This window comes from Acartia tonsa, chromosome 5, assembly GCF_053477335.1.
Source record: "Acartia tonsa isolate MP-2025a chromosome 5, ASM5347733v1, whole genome shotgun sequence".
In the NCBI taxonomy this organism is placed as follows: Eukaryota; Metazoa; Arthropoda; class Copepoda; order Calanoida; family Acartiidae; genus Acartia; species Acartia tonsa.
In genome coordinates, this window is record NC_137264.1 from 9,346,718 (window position 1) to 9,371,004 (window position 24,287).

The 24,287-nt window shown below is 30.0% G+C and overlaps 1 protein-coding gene across 2 annotated transcripts in view; it reads right to left on the reverse strand.

Annotated features, from left to right (window-relative positions):
- LOC145318707 (serine/threonine-protein kinase tricornered-like) overlaps positions 1 to 24,287 on the reverse strand; it is a 220,380-nt gene that overhangs the window by 35,337 nt on the left and 160,756 nt on the right. For both annotated transcript variants that reach the window (XM_080160166.1, XM_080160165.1), the window contains 2 exons: positions 21,967 to 22,029; positions 20,957 to 21,057 (listed from right to left, as the gene is read on the reverse strand). In XM_080160166.1, the coding sequence (XP_080016292.1) occupies positions 20,957 to 21,057; positions 21,967 to 22,029 (164 nt within the window). The remainder of the gene's footprint in view (positions 1 to 20,956; positions 21,058 to 21,966; positions 22,030 to 24,287) is intronic.

A 24,287-nucleotide genomic window follows, 5' to 3' on the forward strand; every position in this document is an offset into this window, starting at 1 on the left:
CCAACAATGATGATAAATATGGGGACAAGTAAGATTTACACCCCTTCCCTGAGTAGACAGAAAAAAAAGGACAATTATGACAGTAAAAAGATGCTCAAACTATTAATTAATAGGGGAAAAAATCACTTAGTCAGTAACATAGAAGATCTTTTAGATCACTTGTAGAAAATAAGCAGAATTTTAAAACCAAACAAAAATAATGTCATAACATAGATTTTAAAAGTTAAACATCTTTAAATGGAACCTAATAAAAAAATGTTAAAATGAACAAACACTTTAAAGATAGTAGACTATCTTATTGGTTTTTTGATTAGAAAACATGGTTTTACAACCAGTTACATCATTAGAGTCACAAAAGAGACAAAATAAGAATTGCCAAAATAAAAATAACTTAAACTGACCAATAAACATTTGTATTATGTCTTTAATTAAGCTTGTACGTCATTTATGATCAGAATTGTTGTTTTTGCTTTGTTAAATAAAAAAAGTTAAATTTAATTTCTCAACGCTACAGATTTCAGATAGTATAAAATAAATTAAGAAAATACATTCATTTATAAATGCGACAAAAGCCTTTCTACTTTAATCTCAATTTAATAGGTTTCTTTGGGATTTCTTTTAAATCTAATAGTTATTTCTCGCATCGTATTGTAAACGGCTTTCCGCGGATATAGAATGTACAATTATAAGATTAAAACTAGTTTTTTTAGCCCCGAGGTGTCGAAGGCTGGATATAATACGATGCTAGACATGGTTTTTTCGTATGGATGTGAACCGGTTCCTATCCAAGGATTCGAATGAATATGAGAATAGTTATTTCTCGCATCGTATTATAAACGGCTTTCCGCGGATATAGAAAGTACAAATATAAGATTAAAACTAGTTTTTTTAGCCCCGTGGTGCCGAAGGCACCGGCTAAAAAAACTGGTTTTAATCTTATGATTGTACATTTTTATATTCGTAGAAAGCTGGATATAATACGATGCTAGACATAGTTTTTTCGTATGGATGAGAACCGGTTCCTATCCACCGGATTCGAATGAATACGAGAAAGTATTTTATTTTATATTTCTAGTAGTGCGGCTAGTTTATAAATAAAAAATTATATTTAATGACTAAACCACAAGATAATCTTTGTTATTACTGTATTACAGGTTGTTGTTTTCTTATTTTTGTTTGCTGTGCAACATTTTAAATTTTGAACCTTGTTCTCTTTAATTACTAAATCTAAATAGATAGTCAAGTCTGTGTTTTAAATTTCAAAACAAACAGCAGCACAGTATAATACAGAAAATGTTTGAAATTATTTATTAAGTTTTTTGCAATTATTAATCTTTAAAATTCGTTAATCACCAAGGTAGTTATGGAAAAGTGCCTAAAATTTTTGTTTAGAAATTGTTGAACATTAAAGAAACAACTTTATTTAAATTAAAATTGGAAGATAAAACTGTGAGATGTCTCAACTTTTGTCGCCAGTGTTTATGCCAAAATGCTAAAAAAGAGTTTTATAAACTTTTTCTTTGATTTATAAAAAAAGTTGTATTATAACAAAACAGCAATAAGTTAGAGCATATCCTCAAATTTTTTTTTGACTTTTCAAATATCTCATAAAAATAAAAATATTTTTTTTTGTATTTTTGTAAAAATACCATGTCGCCAAAAGATCACCAAATATAAGGTGGAGCATATTTAAATTAGCAAGAAAAAAGGGATTGAGCAAAAATTCCTTTTATACTGATACCAAAAGCACGTTCTCTTATTCCAGGTCTTAAATTTTTATTAAGCTGAGAAATAATTTTAATCATAATAAGAGGTATTCATTAATTTATGGTCCATTGTCCTATCCTACTAGCAATAATGTCATTATTAGAATATGGTTACATGATAAGTAAAAAGAGCATAGTTATTCTGAATGTTGGACATAGTGTCGCCATTTATATAGGGCAAATGATTTATTAAATTGAAAACAGGCCAATTATAAACACTTCAAATGGACATCAACTGTTCAAATTGTTTGCCATATGAAATACTGATACCTTTAGTGCCTGGTTAAAAATATATAAAACCAAAATAAACTAACAACCTTACAAGTGTCAATAAATTAGATGTACTGGCTTTTTCAGGTATATGATAATTGAAGTTATTTTAAACTTTCTATAAATTATGTGTATAATTATGCCTTTGGAAGGTGAATACCAGAGGTTTGAAACAAATAACAACAAGTTTAGATTATATATTTAAATGTGCAGGATTTGAAAGATTTTTGCACATGAAAACCAATAACTGGTACTTAATAAGTTAGTCTTTCTCTAACTAGATTAAAAACTAACCCATGATCTTATGACGATGGCAGCTACTCTATAGTGTTCTTATACATGATGAACATTCCCAAAAATGAAAAACAAAATTACCCTTCTGTAGATTAAATGTTTTTTGAGAGTGTTAGTTGGAACCAACCAATCAAAAGTACCTACGTTATTTAAACTTATGAATGAGAGAAAATATTTTGTATTGGTATTAGTATAATTTACAGTCCAATGCTTGTCCTTTTCGCTGAACATTCTTTTTCTTTCTCATGATGCTGCGCTACTTTTGCATAGATTGCTCTTGTTAAGATAGTCATGAAACCAAAAAGAACTGGCTAGAGTATGATGTTAATAATTTAGGTATACCAGTTTTTATAACATTCCTCCCTCCTCCTATGACCTACCAGATAAAAGTACTATTTAATAATCCAAAATTAACTAGTTCGTCAAGAAAGTTTGTATTAATTCAATAAAAAATAATTATATTTCTCGTATTCATTCGAATCCGGTGGATAGGAACCGGTTCTCATCTATACGAAAAAACTATGTCTAGCATCGTATTATATCCAGCTTTCTACGAATATGAAAATGTACAATCAAAAGATTAAAACCAGTTTTTTAGCCCCGAGGTGCCGCTTATATATCCGCGGAAAGCCGTTTATAATACGATGCGAGAAATAACTATTAATTTATAGCATAGTTACTGTATTGTTCATGTACGTTTGGCCGTCTACTTGACTTACATAATGACGTTTTATTTCTGTTTGTTGTCCGATTTCAACATTTCCGTACAGTTATTAAACAATTTTTAAGTACCTACATTAGTATAAATAGCAAAAAAAAGTATTATGAAAGAAAGAACGTAATAAAGCGACTAATGTTGATTGTATTAAAAGGCATAAAAAATATGTATTACAACAGTTAGGGAGTTGAATCCATTTTTATACAGCATGACCCTCAAAAAAGTATTTTTAAGCATCTGCAGCCCATATTTCTTAATGAATTATTAAAAAATGCATATGTCCTTGTTCTCCATAGTATTCCACGTAAGTAGATATAAAAATATTTTTTTTACCTCCATTAACACCGGAGATTTTTAGTGCTAAAGTTTTGAAAAAGTGACTGAGGAAAAAGTAACTTTTAACATGAAACGACTTTTTTAGCAAAATTAAGCTAGAAATCCTTTTATTTTTGTTACTAATAGAAACTTTATACAAAAATGAAATAGAAAAATTAGTTTTTGAGTAAAAAGCATTTTTTTACACATATTTTTTGAGTCTTTTTAGTTTAATGATATTTTGAAAAACTTACTTATTAGGCAAAATTGTTTAAGATTAAACAACCAAATAAATCTCTATGAATATAGCAGGAAAATTGTTTTTGTTTCACAATCCTAACTTTAATAACAAAAAAGTTATAAAGAAAATAAAAATAAAACATAATGATTTTTTAGTCTAAAAAGCTTAATTTACCCCCTATTAAATAATTGAGATGTCAGAAAAGTAGGCGGAGCAACTGTCATAATTAATCCTTTTCTATAAATAAGGGTTAATAAATAACCTAAAATTTGCAAATAATCAATTCATTCAGTAGTATTTTTTGCCATTAAAAATTTATATTTTTTGGTGGAATAAAAAAGAAATAATTAGTTAACTTGTTTTTCTTTGTGTCTCATTATTCAGTTGCCAGAAAAACATAATATAACCATCCAAAAAATAAGAGAAACAAAAAAAATTCTTTTTCTCAGTAATTTTTTCAAAACTTTAGCTCTAAAAATCTCCAGTGTTAATGTAGGTAAAAAAAATATTTTTATATCTACTTACGTGGAATACTATGGAGAACAAGGACATATGCATTTTTTAATAATTCATTGAGAAATATGGGCTGCAGATGCTTAAAAATACTTTTTTGAGGGTCATGCTGTAGAAGCAGAAATATAATCTATGATTATGGTTTGGACCCTCTAAAACTGTAATCTACCCTTCCACTTTCCCCTCTCTTGGTGAAGATGTCTTCAACGCCGATACGATTTTTGAAATATAAGATTCCACTTTTGTCTCTCTTGTTGAAGATATCTTCACCAAGAGAGGCAAAAGTGGAATCTTAAATTTCAAAAATCGTATCGGCGTTGAAGATATCTTCACCAAGAGAGGGGAAAGTGGAATCTTACATTTCAAAAATCATATCGGCGTTGAAGATATCTTCACCCACAGTGGGATCTTTTGCCAAAAAACGGGACATTAAGGGTAGACAAAAGTAAACATCAATAAAAAAGCTTGTATTTGACGAAATGATGTAATTTCTTTTGCTTTAACTCAAAAATAACATAAATTTTGCTCCTGTTAACTTCTAATGTGCATTTGGTATGTACGTCTTGCTGTTTTGGAGGAGCGAAGCTACCCTATTTTTAAAAAATCTATAAAACTTCATAACTTTAGTTAAGATAGGAATATTTTAACAAAATCAACGTCTATGTAAATATTTCTTCAATGTAAACAATGTTAGTGAACATGAATATAGCGTCAGGTGCACCCAGTTCGAGTCCCGGCATTTTTAGGTAGGTCCAGTATAAGTAAAATAGGACACTTATAAGGCATGTTTTCAAATGTTTTTTTTACAGATATAAACAACAATAACATAATTTTCAAAACACTTTTGATTTTGTGTTAATACCTTTATTCTAAGTCTAGCTATCTTCATTTAAAGTTTGTATAAGAATATAAACATAATTACTAATATTATATTCTCTCTCAAATGTATATTTCTCTCTCTCTCTCTGATGCGTATATAATGTTTTTGCAATATTATAATTAATTCGCACATTTGAATTTCTGCTGGACCAAAACCAGTTAGAAATACAAATTTTTTTAGAACACATGAAATTTAGCAAATTTAATTGCTAAAATAAAAGTATTTATAAGTCATTTTTATTTAACGACTCCTTTAACCCTTAAATGTCCATTAAAACCGCGAGAACGGCAAAAATCGTTAAAAATTTCCCCAACGGCGGCAAATAACGGGGTAACGGTTGGCCGGAGGCAAATAATGCAGAAGTAAAGAAAGTTCCGCCTCAAAAAGTTAGAAAACATTGCAGAGATGACTTTGGGCTCTAAAATGACTCCTTCCCCCTCTAACGGGGGAAAATTTGAAATTAACAAGTACAAAATTGTTCAAACCATGCAATGTAAAATGCTCAATTACTCAAAAACGGACAAGAGGCCCCAGGTTGTGAAAACTGTTTAATACACAATACATGTTGTATATTGATATTATTATTGCAAAACCCGGGGCCTCCTGTCCGTTTTTGTGTAAAATGGAGAAAACTGATTTTTTGGGGTTAAAAATCTTAATATTTTTGGTGAAATTTTCTCACAAAATGTCAATTTACACCACCAAAAGAATATTTTTTTAAAATTTTTCTTTAATTAGACATTGGTACAGGTATCTGAAAAGTTCCTCAATTAAAAATTATTTTCATAAGATGAACATAAATGTATTTTTTGTTGCTTTGAAAAAATTGTGTAAAAAAATCTGGAAAATCATCAAAACTGAAAAGAAATTTTTCACTACCATTTTTAAAAATGGCATAAATCCGCCAAAAATGAATATTTTTTAAAAATTTCTTTTCTAGCTGTCTACTTACAGCCATTATTAATTCCTAGGATAGATAAAAGTCAATTTTAAATTTTTTGGATGTCCCGATTTTTTTCAAAAGATCCCACTGTGTCACCAAGAGAGGGGAAAGTAGAATCTTACATTTCAAAAATCGTATCGGCGTTGAAGATATCTTCATCAAGAGAGGGGAAAGTGGAAAGGTAGATTACAGTTTTAGAGGGTCCAAACCATAATCATAGATTATATTTCTGCTTCTATAAAAATGGATTCAACTCCCTAACTGTACAAAGTCTATTTATGTAGTTTTCTATTTATTACTTCTGGCAGGCAAAAATGAATAATTGTCTGCTGTGTTTGTTTATTGTTATTTTTTTCTACCAAAAGAATGAATAAAACCAAATATGCAGAATAGCCAAAAAAAAGGAAATTTAAGAAAATCAAATGAATTTGTAATGAAGAAAAAAAGAAAAACTCAAAATTATGTTTCTGGTAACTTGATTACAACTGGCAAACTGTATAATTGTGACAAGAATGATTATGTCCAATATTTAGGAAAGAAAAAGCCAAAAATAATAAATTGAGTCACAACTCCAAACAAAATTACCCTTCTGTATATTACGAGTTGATTGAAAGTTTTGACACTACTATAAGGTAAATTAAACCATTTAAAATCCTATTATATAAAGTAATGAGCTTTTTTGTCTGAAGCGAAGGATCTCGTTAACAGCTGAAACAATACAATTCTCCTTTGCATTGAATCTTCTTTTAGGTCAAGGGAAGGTTTTTAACTATTCTGGAGGAGGGTACTTCCACCCTCCCAATAAAAAAGGACCACCCTGCCCCCAAACAATTATTCTTTTCTTAATAAAACTCAAAATAAAAATGGGGGGGGAGGGACGACATTTCCCCATCAAACCTTAAATGCCCCTATAAGCTTCTAGGGGGCGTAGCTGCTAGTTTATAAATAAAGTGTTTATAAAATTTGGATACCAGAATATTTTACAATCCCATATCCCCTCCCTTCCTGGGAAAATAGACATGAAAATAGCAGAAATACTGACAACGATATGTGGCTTGTAGAAAAGATTCGCCCCTACAAAGATTACAAAGTATTGCAAAATACATTGCGAAAACATTGTACCAAGATTGCTCAATTTTCAGGCTCATAAATTCGCATGCAGAAATGATTTTCTACAGTTGGTGTGGAGCCAATCTTACACATGTTTTGATAAAAGCTTTGGTTGGTCAGCATGTAAGAGAACACTTGCCAGATTAGCAAAATATTGACATCAATATAAAATAAAATAAAACAAGGAAGTTAAATGAAAAATGATTCTATATGTAGAATGAAATAAAGACATTTTTTGACTTCTAAGCATAGTCGTGCTAAATGGAAGGGGTGAGTCAAAACCTCCCTTAAAACTGAAATTGGAAAGGCCAATCGTATCCCTTAAAATTCCCCAAAGAAAAACACCCTCTTGGCAAAACCCTGTACACGCCACTGCTGTTCTATAGCATTAATCTATTGGCCAATAGAATAATAATTTTGTCCTTTTTTAAATATTGGCTGTTTTTCCAGAAAATTCGCAAAATAGTGACCATTTAAAAGACTCATTTTTGCAATTTAAAGGATATTATTCATTTTTGTTAACAGTAAAAAAATGATAATTTATATTTTTCACAAAATGAAGCTATTATATAAAAGTAAAATATATAGTATTAATATTCTTTTCGTATATAGGTCAAATAATATTATCAATATGTTACGTCAGATCGATAAGTAATACAATAGTATTAATAAAAAACTTCTATAGATTATCCATCATAGATTGCAAAATTGTAGAATGAACTAAACTTCATTGTTTACTAACGGCTGCGCCCCCACTTTCAAATTTAGTTTTAAAATAATTAATAAAAAAAATTGTTGTGGGGGTTATTTTTTTCCAAAGGAGATTTCTTTTTGGAGGGTTAAGGTTCCCTTAACAAAAAAGTTGGCCTTTCAAGGACCTATAAGAAGCTTTACTGTAAAGAAGAACCATATCGGTCCAGTGGTTAGCGAGATACTTTGATACAGATAGACTGACAGACATATAAAGATATAAAAAGAAAATTTATTGAAAAAAATCCTTACAAAAAACGGATTTATTTACTAAAAAATTTATTTTAAGATTAAGATTTATTGAGAATACGTGCTAAAAAAAAAATCTTTTCATAATTATTGTTAAATTATTTTTGTTGCGATACACAAGGACATAATCATCATTGTTGTTCAACACATCCTTACAATAAAGTAACAGGATGTTTGTCAGTTTGTCTGTTTGTCTGTGTGTATGTTTGTACCGAAGGATCTCGATTACCCCTAAACCGATATGATTCTCCTTTAGAGTGTAGCTTCTCATAGGTCCTGGGAAGGTTTATAGCTATTTTTGGGGATGGTTCCAATTCCCTCCAAGAGAATTCGCAAAAAAAAATTTGACCACTCCAAAAAAAAAACTATCCTTTAAAAATAAATAAAATTAATATAAGCCGATGCCGACTCCCACTTCAAGTGCCCCTAGAGGCCTCTAGGGGCGTAGCCGCTAATATCAAATAAAACAATCATTTCACATATGCATGCGCAAAAAACGCAATATCAATATAATGGTCTATTATTACTTTGATATGACAAAGGTTTTTATTATAATCTATCCAGCTCTCTAAAGCCATATTGATATATCTAGGCTTTCCTATATGGATGTGTCTTTTGGGATGTCAACACATTTCAACAAATTATTTATAATAGCATTTGAAATTAGGATAAACAAAATAACCTTTTGGCTTAAGTTTATTGGTGAAAAGTTTTCTCAACCAATCAAGATTAAATAAAAGTTTCCAAAGTTTAAAAGTCATTGAATGAGAAAAAATGTTTTAAAACATTGGATACCCGTTTAATTTATTGTCTAATGACTCCCTGTAAATATGTAGAAAAAGGGTAAAAACTGTGTCACTAAAATTATTCTAGGTTCAACTGGGAATTGTTCATATGTCGGTCTGTATAAAAATCCACGGTTTTGATGCACTAACTGTGTTCGTGGTCAGGGATTTAAAGGGATAAGACAATGGACGGTGAATTGATGTACATCTCCAATAATGATACACAAAATTACCCCTACTGTAGATTAAAATTAGTGGTTGAAACGTTTGAACTTAATGAAACAACCAATCAAAATAACTAAATTCCCCAAAGTTATTAAGCAAACGAAATAGAAGACGTTATTATAAAACTTTGGGGACTAGTGTAATAACTAGCCCATTGTCCCCTCTCTCTTTCTTGTTTGAAGTTGTACTTTACTTTTGTGTCCAGTGAGGAACCATAAAAAAGTTAAGATGCGAACAGCTGATAGGCTTTTTCCAACCGCTAGATCAACTCACGGATCTGAAGGGATACGACAATAGTCGATAAATTGATGTTCATCCCCAATGATGATAAATTCCCCTCTCTGTAGATTATAATTAATGGTTGAAATATTTTGAAACTCAACTTTATGAACCAACTTATTGAAATTCAATAAAAGTCCCCAAAGTAGTTAAGCAAACGAAAAAGAAAACGTTATTACAAAACTTTGGAGACTAGTGTGATAAAAAAAACTATGTTCCTCTCTCCATGAGTTTAACTCAACAAGCTCATATCACAAATTCTATGAAAATGCTAGTGGACCAACTACCCCCCCCCCCCCCACACTTACGATTCTTAAGGGATAATTATTAATTATTATTAATTGATGCACTGCACATCCAATAATATGATAATAAAAAACTTCTTAAGATTGAACTTATGGGTAGAAAAGTTTAAACCAACCAATAATGAAATCTATTCAAAAAAAATATATGTGTTGCACCCTGGTAGCTAGCATAAGTGCTTTATTAATAAGATAAGTTTTTAAAATGACTTTTTCATATCTTTACAATTTGTGAAGCTTTTTTAGTTAACCATCAAACTTTTAAAACAAGTTTATAGAAAAGTTCTATTAAAATGTTGTAAGTAATTTTCCATAAAAATTGAACTACCGTTCATAGAGATGTACTAATTTATGTAAGAAAATATTTATACATTTATTTTAGTATATTAAATGTATTATAATATTTTTTAGTAGCGAAGCTACTCTATAATTTGAAATGTCCGTCTGTCCGTCTGTCTGTATGTCCGTCTGTCCGTATGTCCGTATGTCTTAGTTTGGGGGAAACGTGATTTTCTCGGCTCCTATAAAAGATAAAGGGCTGAAATTTTTTGACAACATTCCCATTATTAAGGAGCACAATTAACTATAAAACATCAATAGCAATAGGACCGCTTTTTAGCAGGTTTTAGGCTATTTTTGTATTTTTCACATTTTTCTCCATATCTTCGGTGTTTATGGTCCGATTTCCAAAATTTTTTCAGTCTTAGATATCAAAATTAAATTTCCTGTCGTTTCAAGAAAACATCAATGGTGGTCAGACTGCCTTTTTGCAGGTTTTTGGCTATTTTTATATTTTTCACATTTTTCCTCATATCTTTGGTGTTTATGGTCCGATTTTTAAAATTTTTGTAGTTAAAAATATCAAAATTAAATTTCCTGTTGTTTTGAGCATCCAGTATGTAATTTACTTTGACCGTCAGTCTGTTAGTCGTATTACTGAAATATAAATATTATGAAATTAAAAAAAATTTTGAAAAGGTTTCGTGATTTATTTCCTAATATACAATACATGCTTTTGACAACTAATCTTTAAATTCTTATACATATTTTTATGCTTCGCTACTTATGGATGTTGTCATCCTTGTTTATTTTATACTTATTTGATTATAAAATACCTCTAAAATGTTTTAATTTCAACTAAAAAAAATTCAGACCCTTTCTACATTTGATGACAGACTTTTAAAGTTTTATAAAAATCTTGATTGGTTAATTCATATGACATTTTCAACAGATAATTATAATCTACACAACTATTCATAATTATGAGGAATGTACTTTAATTTATCGTTCATTGTCTTATCCCTTTAAAAGATCCATGGAAGCTGGACAATGCACTTTGATAAAGTTGATGTGCCTTCATTTCCGCGAGTTTTCTCATTCGCAAAAAAGGCCAAATAGCCTAGCAGAAAGTGTTTATTGATTGTGTTAAAGCAAGGGGAAAACTACCGCTTGTGCTGTGATAATAATTTGTGGCTGTAAGCGATACAGTTAGCGGAAATGGTAAGACACCGATTTGGATATCTGTGATCATTTATAATTCTCTTTGTTACAAACAAATAGAAAGAAAGAAAAGAGTTAAAAGGTGAAAGACATGGAGAACTGGTAAATTGCCTGAAAAAAGTGCCTAAATGATGAGACCACAAAAGTTAAAATGAAGTTAAGCTTTTTTAATAACCTATTTTAAAGACTTTTTTGTTTATAAGTAAATCTAAATTTTCTTTAGCATTTTTGCCTTTTCCCTTTTCAAGGAAAATCTTTTGAGAGCTTTCTGATCTTAATTACTTTTCTTTAAGGATTTATTTTATTGGCAGATCTTTTTGATTATAACTTTTGCTTTCTTGGTTAATAAAAGAACTGTTTTTTCAATTTATATTAATTTTGTGCTTATAAATAATTGTACTTTCAAAACATTTATATGTGTATAGTTACATGAATGTATTTTAAACAAGGACAATAACATCCAACAGTTGCGAAGCTGTTTGAAATTAGAAGCAAAAAAGGGCATAATAGGAGGGGATGGGGAAAGGGAAAAGATAAAGGGAAGTTTAGTGCAGTGATGGGGAAAAAATCATCTAAAAATTATATTAAAAAACAAACACTTACAAAGTCAAAGTAGTTTCGCTACTAAAAACATATATTACTACGAACTCAACTTAATGATGTATTTCTGTTTTTATTAAAGAATAAAAAAAGTAACATTGATGTTATCTTGATAGATTTTTTACTTGTGGCTGATTCTTAACAATAGTTTAAACATTCCAAAGTTTTTAATTTGATATAATTACAACTTAAATTCTCAATTTTTAAACCGATAACATAATGTGATTTTCTAGAAATTTAAAGTTTAAGAAACAGTCTTCTCTAGAATTGTTTAGAATTGACCACAATAACAAATACATTTATTTTAATGTTTAAACAAAATAGCAGAGATTTTTAACTTTTCTTATTTTATCACAGGAAACTTATATTTTGAAGAGTCAAAGATGTAAGTTAACATTTTCGAATTTAAAAGGAGAATTAAATGAGTCGTGGACTGTTTATTCCACAAGTCCCCAAAGTTTTAAATAGCTTTTTCTTATTTGTTGCCTGAACAACTTTGGGAACTTTTATTGAATTGTAATGGGTTGGTTCTTTAAGTTAAGTTTTAAAACGTTTCAACTACTAATTGTAATCTACAAAAGGGATAATTTTGTGTACTATTTTCATTTATGATATATAATATTTTCTCTCTTTTTTATCTGACTTGTAATGCTTATTTATGAGAGAGAGAAAACTATGCATTCGATAATTGCATTACATTTGTAAACTGTCTTTCTAAGATTTTATAGATTTACATACAGTTTTTGTACTGCTTGCTTAGTGTACTTTCATTTATAAAATGTGTCGTCCTAAAATAAGCTTTATATTTTGCTATACTACTTTTTATAATTTCTGCCTAATATTTTATGATTTTAAATGCTAGAAGACAAACTGTTCAAATCATGAAAATAAACCTTGTCAAACGTTTGTCTACATTCAGATGAAATTTTTTGGGTGTATCTCAATTTGTTCATCTTGTCTTGTCTACAAATTCAAATTCGTAATAGATTTTTTTGTAGCGCAGTTACTCTATAACTAGCTAACGTATACGTCCCCTGGAGGCCTCTAGGGGCACTTGAGGCAATCTCATTTTTTGTTTAATGAAAGTTTAGAAGGGTTTTGGCACCCTCCCCCATAATAGTCATAAACCTTTCAAGGACCTATGAGACGCTGCACTGTAAAGAAAAAAACTATTCGGATCCTTAGCGGTACAGACAGACAGACAGACAGACAGATTGACTGTTACTTTTTATATAAGAATAAAACTTGGATATATTATTCTTGTTTTGCCAAAAAAAACTGTCCGATGATCAATCAATTAACCTCTCTATGGATGATTTGATCAGGGAATATGGATCATAGTACAATTATGATACATCAATTTCTCCCAATTATAATAAACAAGGTTATTCTATAGGAAGATAATATATTAATAATTCAACAATTGGGGGGAAAATAAATATTTCGTCCATTGTCCACTCCTTCCATGAGAAGGTCAGGGACAATAATCATGGAACATAATTAGATGATAAAAAAAACATTTATACATTGCATAATTATAGAAATTGGTTGTTTTTCAAAACAGCTTAAAAATAGATATAGTCCTGAAACAGCTGAATGACTTATGTTCTTTGCAAAAGCTGCAAATATTGTTCCAAAGTAAGTAGTAAGGATTTTTTGTCTAAACCTCAACATTTCAATAACTTCTGAACCAATATGACTTTAGTCTGTAGTTAATGAATCAACAGCAAGAAGGATTGATGAATTTTATGGTAACAAAAGAACACCATGTATCTCCGTAATCAGATATTAATAACGGATTATTGATGTGTGGGATTGAGAGGACACTCTGCTAATAAACAAAATAGAACTGAAAAAAATTTAAATTAAAAATGAACCAAAATTGAGAAAAAATCTTCGTAATTTTTCAAAATGCACTTTGGCAATTTTCATAACTACTTTAACTTAATAAAGAAAATTCATAGTGTCCTTTTGTATATTTTTTATTAACATACTATTGACAGATACCCTTATATATTATTTTTAATTAATGATAATAATAAAATAATTCTTTTCGTAAAAACCTTGATAAAAGTTATTAAAGGTCATGTTTAGAAAAGAAATTAGTCATTAACTGGGAGGGAAGGGACATTGTACTACAAATTATGCTGGTACCCAAAGTTTTATAAACTCGTTCTCCTATGTAAGGTTAGGTTACTTGAAACCAAATCTTGAATAGATGATAGTCAAACCTGCAGTGTTAAAACTTTTCAACCATTAATTTTAATCTATAGAATGGGGTAAATTTGTTAACATTATTGGGGATGTACATAAAGTTATCGTCCATTGTCTTATCCCTTAAAATTCAATGGTACTTACTTAGTATGTTAATAATATGACTTTTATGTCTCTTAAATTTCTTTACATTACTAGTTGCATAACTATTACAATTTGTGTACTGAACTAAACAGTTTATATTTGAATATATAAGATGCAGAATGTAAATATTTGGAAATAAAATTGAAATTGCGATAAAGAGTACAAAATTCTATACGATATTTAATATTTATCTCAAAATAGCCAAAAAATATATATTCATTATGTATAAAAAAAGTCTTTACTGAGTTTGATTGAAACTTAGATATGTAACGTCTTTCTCTCTCTTTCTCCCTCTCTCTGTAAAATGAAACTGAAGGAATAAGACAATGCGAGATAATTATCTAATTGATATACAACTCTTACCTTTGCTTTAGATTTATTGGTGGAAAAGTCTGGACACCCTAAAGTGTGTACAACCCAATTGAGATTTAACTAAAAGTCATCAAGATATCTTTGAGGACTAGAATAATTCACAGTCCATTATCCCCACCCTGCCAGCTAAATTAAACAAAAAAAATTCGCATAAAAACATAAAATTGTAATAATATGATGCTGTAATCAACTAAGGCCCATATATCATATCACTAAAGCTCTTAATGTAATATACCAAAACATACGTACATTATCTTATTAGTTTGCATTTAATGTAGCAAATGTCCTAATATTTTCAGGGCTATATAAGCCATGAAAATAGCATAAAACCACTATTTTAAAGCTACCAGAAAGATCAAAACGAAATGGGACCTGCAATTTCCGAGATATTTTACTTTAGACACAAACTCTTACTAACTTAAGTTCTAGGATATGTTAAAAAAATATTTAAAATTTAGTACAGAATAAAGAATGCTTTGACACAAAACAGGTGCAACTCATTACTATGCACAGTTAGGACTTCCAGACAACGGTCGTGCAATCGAAAGGTTATTCATCTGAAGGATCACTAATTATTTAGCTGTTATATAAGATTACCATGCTAAGTACTTGCATAATGATATGTAACTTGGCTGGAAACCGAAGAAAACATTACGCAGGATGAATATTCCTCAGAGATAAAGGATGCCATAATATCATGAAGAAAAAAATACTTGTAGTGGAGTTTTATTTCGAGTTCAAAAAAATTGTTTTAAACCTTCCAAAGACAATATTCAACAATTGAGAAAAGTAAATATTTTCAATATTGCTTCGAAACCGATTAATAACCGGTGGATTTGAACCGGTTCTCAGCCATACTGAAAAATTATGTATAGCATCGTATTATATCCAGTTTTTTAAGAATATAAAAATGTAAAATCATAAAATTAAAACCGCTTTTTTTAGCCCGTGTCTTCGGAATCGCAGGGTTAAAAAAACTGGTTTTCATCTTATAATTGTACATTTTTATATCGGTAGAAAGCTGTTCATAATACAATGCGATAAATAAACTATTCTCCATTGACACATCCATGTATCCCTGTATCTTATTTTCCTAATCATACCTCCAAGTTACAAAACATATATCCTAATGGGGCTTTCATATTAAACCACCCAAAAAAAACAATAGCGTTCATTTTTCAGAATTTTTTTGAAAGGTTACAATCTAAAAGACAAATATAAAAGGTCATAATCAGTATAAGAAACTTTAATTTTTATTTTACTATGGCTATTTAGAGCAGAATTAGGTAACATTGCTACAACATAATTGAAGTGCATATTGCATAATAAACCACTCATATTATGTACATACATTATCATTAATGCACAAAAATGACCTAAATTTTTTTGGGAGGAATACACATTACTACAGATTAACCATAATTAATAAATATGTTATGTTCAAAAACAATTTTTTGGTAAAATGTAAAGAAAATATTTTAAAGTTTACAATAAATTTTAAGAATAATCTTTTTTTAGCTTACATGGACAAATCTTAAAAAAAACAATTTGCTCTGCTATGAGAAAAGAAATGTTAAAAACCTTTTCTTTTATTTTAACATTTTAAAAAAACTTAGTAGAACTCTAGAACTCTTTGAGGCTGGGGATGTTAAGAAATACCCTAAAGCGACCCCACGATATTTATAAAACTTCCTTAAAAGTTTTCCTAGATTTTAGCTTCAGACAATAATAACCTTACGACTTTACAATATAGGTTTTTGAAACTTAAAAACGGGTTAAAGTAGAGTAGCATTAAGCCTAAAGAAATTTAATTTACGCAAATAGCTAGGTCGGACTTACGGACATTCCTTCTTATAGATTAGCTTCGTTAAATAAAAGTGATAGTTCTCATGCATAATAGAAATGGATCAGCGATTGAGAGACCCAAAATTTAAATTGGAATCTTGATTTTGAATATTTTATTCAAAGGGTAATCTAGGAATTATTTCATACATTATATACATTATTTATATTTAAAATTGGATAATTTTTAAATTACAGTTAAATATCAAAATAATTAGTATTAGATTCAAATGTTGTAAAATTGTTTCCTATTCAAAGTAAGGTAAAATCAAATAAAACAGGTTATCAAATTTTTGGAGCATTGTACAGTTGGACTTAAATAGTACTGGGAGAAAGTGACAAACCCCAAACTGTCCAGTTTTGAGCAAGACGATTGCTGTGACGTCATGTAAAAAGGGAAGGGGGAAGAAAATCTCTTCCCTTCTCTCCCATCTCTTTTGAAGAGATTTTCTTCCCCCCTTCCCTTTTTCTTTCCCGAAACGTATATGACGTCACTGGAATCGTCTTGCTCAAAACTGGACAGTTTGGGGTTTGTCGGAGAAAGTCACTCAAAAATCAGCATGTGACGTCATAAAATGAGGGATTATTTATCTCTTTTTTAGGCGTTTCTTTCCCACTTCTTCTCTTATCTCCCTCATTTATATGACGTCACATGCTGTTTTTTGAGGGACTTTCTCCTCGTACCTTAAATAACTTGATTTGTGAAAACTTTGGGTACTTTTGTTTAACAATGATTGGTTGGTCCCAGACTAGGAGTGTCCAAACTTTTAAACCAATAATTTAAACACAGAAGGGATAATTTTGTTCATCAGCATTTGGGATGTATATCAATTTATCTCCATTGTCTTATCCCTATAGTAATGTACCTATGTATATTTTTTTTTACAAATTTTTATTTGTTCCTACTGTCAGATTTTTGACAGGTTAACAAAACCGGTTCCTGCTATGGTCTAATGTATATTAGTATTAAACCTAATGAGAAAATAAGATTATTGCTTTAGAGGAAAAGGTAGCTTAGTTTTAAATAATGATGCAGATGTATATTACCACGGATAAAGTTAATTTTTGAAATTACCAAAAAAGGTACAAAAAAATATTTTTAAAATTAGGTAGGTTATTCTAAAATATTCATGAATATATTCTCTACACAACTAATATCTGCGCAGTTTCTCTCTATAATTACTATAATACACGCTGACCCTTCTTAAAGCCACACACACACAATATACAGGACCAGTAGAGTTAATCTTTATATTGTGCTATCAATTCTTTAAACATAGAATTTACCTTTTACTTTTTTAAAAACCTTTGTTTACTTATTAAAGGTACTGGGACAAAGAGACAAAAAATTAAGCCATGTAACGTCATAAGAATGAGCATTATCCATCTCTTAATTTTAGGTTTTTTCCCATTTCTCCTCTTATCTTCCTCATATTTATGACGTCACATGGTTGATTTTTAAGTCACTTTGTCCCACTACTATTAAAGTTTTATCATCAATCAAGAAAGTTTGAAATTACGTATCCTTCATCCGTGAATATGTAATAGTAAATGCCTGAAGAGCAATTCAAATCACATTCCCTGATTTTGTCATAGATACAGGGATAGAACCTTGGCTGGTAAATTAATATTTTCCCTTTTCTTATGGATAAAATGCTGTACATAGTAGGTAGCTTGTCAATGTATATTATATGGGATAGGGCAGGGTTGTAAATTAGATAGATAAGGGACAATGGGCTGTTTCTTATATTAGTCCCCAAAGTTTTATAATAATGTTTTCTTATTCGTTGGCTTAACAACTTTGGGGACAGTAGTGAATTTTGATTGGTTGATTCATTAAGCTGAGTATTTTAATTTTAATCTAAAAAAGGGTAATTTTGTGTATCCTCATTAGGGATGTACATCAATTTATCGGCCATTGTCTTATCCCTTTAGATCCCTGGTTGTAAATCATTAAAACCTTTATTATTCCCTCTAACCCTGTGCTTTTGGTGCAGCGAACGGGTTAAATTAAGCTTACATTAAAACAAGCATAATAACATTCAAAGGTAATGGACCATTCATTTGTCTATTAATTCTATCAAATGCGTAGCTACTATTAAGCCCATCCGCCAAACGGTTACTCCAAGATAATAAAGACCAAATTTCCCTTGTTTATTAGTTGATTTTAAATGTTTAAATATTTAATAATGTATCTATTCTAACGTACTAGGAAACTCAAATTGTGCCTCTAGGGACTTTTTAAAGAAAACAATAGCCCAAAACCGACCTTAACATAAAAAATAATTAACCTAATACTTTTGTAAACTTCTTAATGCTTTACTTTAAAGTTTAATCAATAATCATCCCTATCTAAATATTAAAAAGATTGTTTAAACTTTAGTATATAATAAAATTATCAGATTTATCCGTTTAAGATAAGCAAAACTCTAGGATAAGAAGGGGAGGAACTTTATAAGGAAAGATTACGATTTATGGGGTAAAAGAAAATGTTATAAAATAAGGGATAAAGTCTTTTTTATCTTGGAAGGGGATACTATTAGCGATTGTAATCGATTTTTAAAATATGATACATGTTTTAAACTTTTATTCAACATTATTCAAAAAATCAAAGGCTTTGCAATGAATAGAAAATAATCCAAAACGACACAACCCAATCTGTCCCGATTTTGTATCACTTTGAAAAGTGCGATTCCAGTTACGTCATATTCGTTTCGGGAAAGAAAAAGGGAAGGGGGGAAGAAAATCTCTCCAAAAGAGATGGGAGAAAAGGGAAGAGATTTTCTTCCCCCCTTCCCTTTTTATATGACGTCATAGGAATCGCACTTTTCAAAAGTGATACAAAATCGGGACAGATTGGGTTGTGTCATCCAAAACCATCCCAAAACATTTACAAAGCTTCCCTGAAATGTAAAAACAATTGGTACAAGAAATTTCTCTGATCTTTAGATTTATACAAAAAAAATATTACTTAGATTGAATTTTAGTGTACTGTAGTGCAACATATATGAATTTTGCCAAAAAGCCTTTATCCATTATCTATTACATTTTATTTATAAAAGCAGGGGGAAAGTTTTGTTATTGGGTCATGTTAGCAATATAGTAAATCCTGTAAATCTTGTTAGTTGCTCAATAAAATTTAAGCTTCCGCCCTGTTTTGCCCCAATTTTCCAACCCCAAGTGCATTATAATCCTGTAATAAGTTATATAGATGAACAAGTAGGTAGCTAAATAAGCACAGGTTGTCTGCAGGGATATAAAGGGATAAGAAAATGGTCGATAAACTAATATACATTCCTAATGATGATGCACAAAATTACCCCGTCTGTAGTTGAAATGTTTAAACACTCAACTTCATGATGCAACCAACGAATAAGAAAACGTTATTTTGAAACTTTGAGGACTAGTGTAATAAACAGCCCATTGTCCCCTCTACCTTTCTCTCTGGGTTATCTGTGCAAAAAATTTCATCGCAATTAAAAAATTTGAAAAATACTAAAGATTATTAGAAATTATAAAAAAAGCTTAGATTAACTATATATTTTTGTCGATATTATGTACAACACATTAATAACATAAGCCTTTAATATGATAAAATCACTTAATCAGTTTTGATAGAAACATTTATGTTTTTTACTTCTAGATATTTAGGTAAGTTTGTTAGCACTGCACTGAATCATATTCTACATTATTCCGTGTTAACTTTTTACAGGTATAAGGGTTGCAAACAGCTTTAAATCTAGAATTTAGGGGATTTAGAATTTTTATCTACTTAAACACAGAATAACAATAATAATCTTAAAAATACTAAAATTTTAAAAGTTTCAATTATCCCTTTTAAATAGTTTTTAAATTTATTTTTAGCTACCTAATCGTTTATCTTTTAAGTCTTAAATTTAATTTAAAATTATTCTTATATACCAGAAATTTAGATGAATAAAAAAGGAAAAATACAGAAAATTTTAAAGAAATCGTACAATTTTATATGAATAATTCATGAAAAAAAATCTTAAGGACACGCATATTAAGTTAAGTATTTTTTGGCTTCAAGAACAGTAAACGTGAAAAATAAGTGAAATATATGTATATCTATCTAACTAGGTATCTATCTATCTACTTAGCTGTCTATCTATCTATCTACCTATGTATCTATCTATCTATCTATCTATCTATGTATCTATCTATCTAACTAACCTGAAGTGATTCCTCTAATCTCCTAAGTCTCTCCTTCCTCTCTCTGTGTTGAGAGATTAGGTTATTATAATATTTATTTATCTATCTACCTATGTATGTATCTATCTATCTATCTATCTATCTACCTATGTATCTATCTATCTAACTAACCTGAAGTGATTCCTCTAATCTCCTAAGTCTCTCCTTCCTCTCTCTGTGTTGAGAGATTAGGTTATTATAATATTTATTTATCTATCTACCTATGTATGTATCTATCTATCTATCTATCTATCTACCTATGTATCTATCTATCTATCTAACCTGAAGTGATTCCTCTAATCTCCTAAGTCTCTCCTTCCTCTCTCTGTGTTGAGAGATTAGGTTATTATAATATTTATTTATCTATCTACCTATGTATGTATCTATCTATCTATCTATCTATCTACCTATGTATCTATCTATCTATCTAACCTGAAGTGATTCCTCTAATCTCCTAAGTCTCTCCTTCCTCTCTCTGTGTTGAGAGATTAGGTTACTGTAATAATTCTCCAGGGTTAACTTGGCTTTGGTCGCCTGACGGTCAAAACAATATCATAGTCAAATCACGTTATGTTTTAGCAAGAATAGTTATTGATCACATCTTATTATAAACAGCTTTCTGCGGATATAGAAGCGTACAATTGTAAGATTAAAACCAGTTCTAGCCACGAGTTGCCAAAGGCACGGGCTAAAAAAATGTTTTAATCTTATGATTGTAAATTTTTATATTCGTAGAAAAATGAGTATGATACGATGCTATACATAATTTTTCAGTATAACTGAGAACCGGTTCTAATCCACCGGATATAAATCGGTTTCAAAGCGACACTGAAAAATATGTTAAGTATCCTAACCTAAAGAAAACAGTAAAAGTGTCAAACTATGACGTCAGAAAAAATTATCAACTAACCAATAAGAAGCCAGTATTCACTGTGGTAAAATATATAGCGGCCTCTCATTGGTTAATTGTTATTTTTTTCTGACGTCATAGTACGACACTTTACTATTTTCTAATCTAAACAAAGGTTACATCGTCAAATGCTTTGTTAATATCAACGTAACATTTAATTCAATAAAATTTAAACAATGATGACAACATCCAGGTAGCCAAGGTAGGGATGAAAAATCGGACAAAGTAAGTTGTAGAACAGATTATCAGTGGTCATAAATAAAGAATATATTTTCGGAAAAATCATAAAACCTTTCACTTTATGATATCTGAAATATTTATATTTTTGTAGTATTACTGTCACACCGACGTATCATTTTAACTATATTCTGAATGAATTTCGGTGTGTGGAATCTTCTCAAAAAATCCGTAATTTTACTTTTACCCCATAGCGTTACGGATTGAAGGGCGTAGAAACAGACAATGTGAATTATAGAGCAGTTTCGTTAAGTAAAAAGTATAAAGAAGTTTGTGTGACTATGCATAATATTTTCCTTGTCCCAGGTATGACCGGATATTCTGACAGCTGACTCCGTACTTCCCAGACTTAACACACCTGAAATGGTAATAAATCACATTAAACGATGCGCGAAGCGTTTTCCATAATTTGGGTAGGCCCGTTAGAAACGGGTAGCTCTAATCGTTTATTTAGGCATGTTAGATTTGTTCTATCAATTTCAAACTTGGCTTGGTGATTCCTGTATTAGATAGGTACAATTTAGAAAACGTAGCAACGCTACAACCAACTCTTTAATACGTAAGTTGTAACAATTTAACAATTTCAAATTTGGCATGGTGATTCCTGTATTAGATAGGTACAATTTATAAAGCGAAGCAACTCTACAACCAATACTGGAAAATCCGTAAGTCAATTTTAAATATGATTGTTGCTCTATATTTGTTATTTAAGGTTATCTATCTGTTTTGTTGAGCTTCGCTTTTATGGATATTAAAAAAATACGTCCTAAAAACCTTACAAATATTTTTAAAAGAACTTTTAACAATGTATAAAAAACATATTTTTATTCAAAATACCATTAATGTAATTGAAAAAAATAGTATATTCAATCATCCTATTTTTCAAAAAAAATATACGTATAAGTAATTAATTTTTCTTCAATAGAATACATAAATAACTCTATAAATTAATGTTTTGTAATCAACAAAGACACTAATTTCCAGTAGAAGCACAGCAATAAGAAAAAAACGTGAAGTATTTACGTTTAAAAAAACGAACATGACCATAATTATTAATTATAGAAAAAATTCACAACTACTTTTATACATATTTGGATTTGTGTACTTTTTAGCTGAAATATTACAATAAATTGCACGGTAAATATATTATATAAGTATACAGAGCAAAATTAACACCAGTTACCTATGACTAATGTCGCAAAAAATGTTTCTTCAATAATTTCAAATTATTCAAAATCAGCTTTGAAATATTCAATCTTTTATTATTATAAAAAGAAACAGGATGTCTGTTTGTGTATCTGTAGCGAAGGATATGGTTCTTTGTTTCGCTCATGGGCCCACGGAAGGTTTATAACTATTAAGAAGGATAGAGGACCAACTTTAGCAGGGGGAAAGGGGGAGGTGTGGTGTGATTTTTATTTTCGTATACTCAGCCAGCTGTTGGAATTAGAAGATTTATTAAAACAAAATATTCTTTCCTAATCTACCTTATTTGACTCATATTTAAATGCATATTGTGTGTGTATGTGCGTATGTGTGTGTGTGTGTGTGTATGCGTGTGTGTGTGTGTTAATAATTGATTGAAAGTTGTCATGATATATTTTAAACTTTAAAGAAACTATTTTATATACTATATATTAAACTATATCATAACGGGCTAAAAAAAGAGTTTTGAACCAAAAAAGAAGAGTAAAGTATAGTTATAGTTTAAAAGCAAATTGTGTAATTGTTAAAATGCCCAGAACTTCGTTTTTATGTCAACATAGGAATGTAGTTATAATATCATTAGATTGTCGATATACCAGCAAAGCCTTTAAAAAGCTTATCGATATAATGCCAACAATTTTTACAGGGTCTTACTGGTAAATTTTTAGATTCCCTTTACCCCTCCCCCCACCCTAAGTCCTAGTCTTAACCAATAAAACAGGGATCTAAAGGGATAAGGCATTGGCCGATAAATTGATGTACATCCCCAATGATGATGCACAAAATTACATCTTCTGTAGATTAAAATTAGTGGTTGAAACGTTTAAACACTCAATTTATTAAATCAACCAATCAAAATTCGATAAAGTCCCCAAAGTTGTTACGCCAACGAATATGAAAACGTTTTTATATAACTTTGGGGACTAGTGTAATAAACAGCCATTGTCCCCTCTCTCTCTCTCTCTCTCTACCAGTAACCACTGACATAAACCCTTGACCTTATTTACTAATCCTTTTCTAACAAAGAGAATAATCCTATTTTCTTCAAACATAACAACAAAATACATGCACAGTACATCTTAGAATCATCCTCATACTAAAGTAACAGGGTGTTTGTCTGTTTGTTTGTCTGTGTGTCTGTGTATCTGTGTGTCTGTACCGAAGGATCTCGCTAACCGCTGAACCGATCGGGTTCTCCTTAACAGGGTAGATTCTTATAGGATCTGGGAAGGTTTATAACTATTTTGGGGGAGGGTACTACCACCCTCCCAAGAGAAATCACAATAGAATTTAAAAAATTGAAATATTCCCGCCGCATAGTGTCGCTAGCGTAGTGGCGCTACATAGAGACATGAATTTAACAGCTGATTGACAATAGACAAATTATTTCTCAAATTAGATATTTGAAAC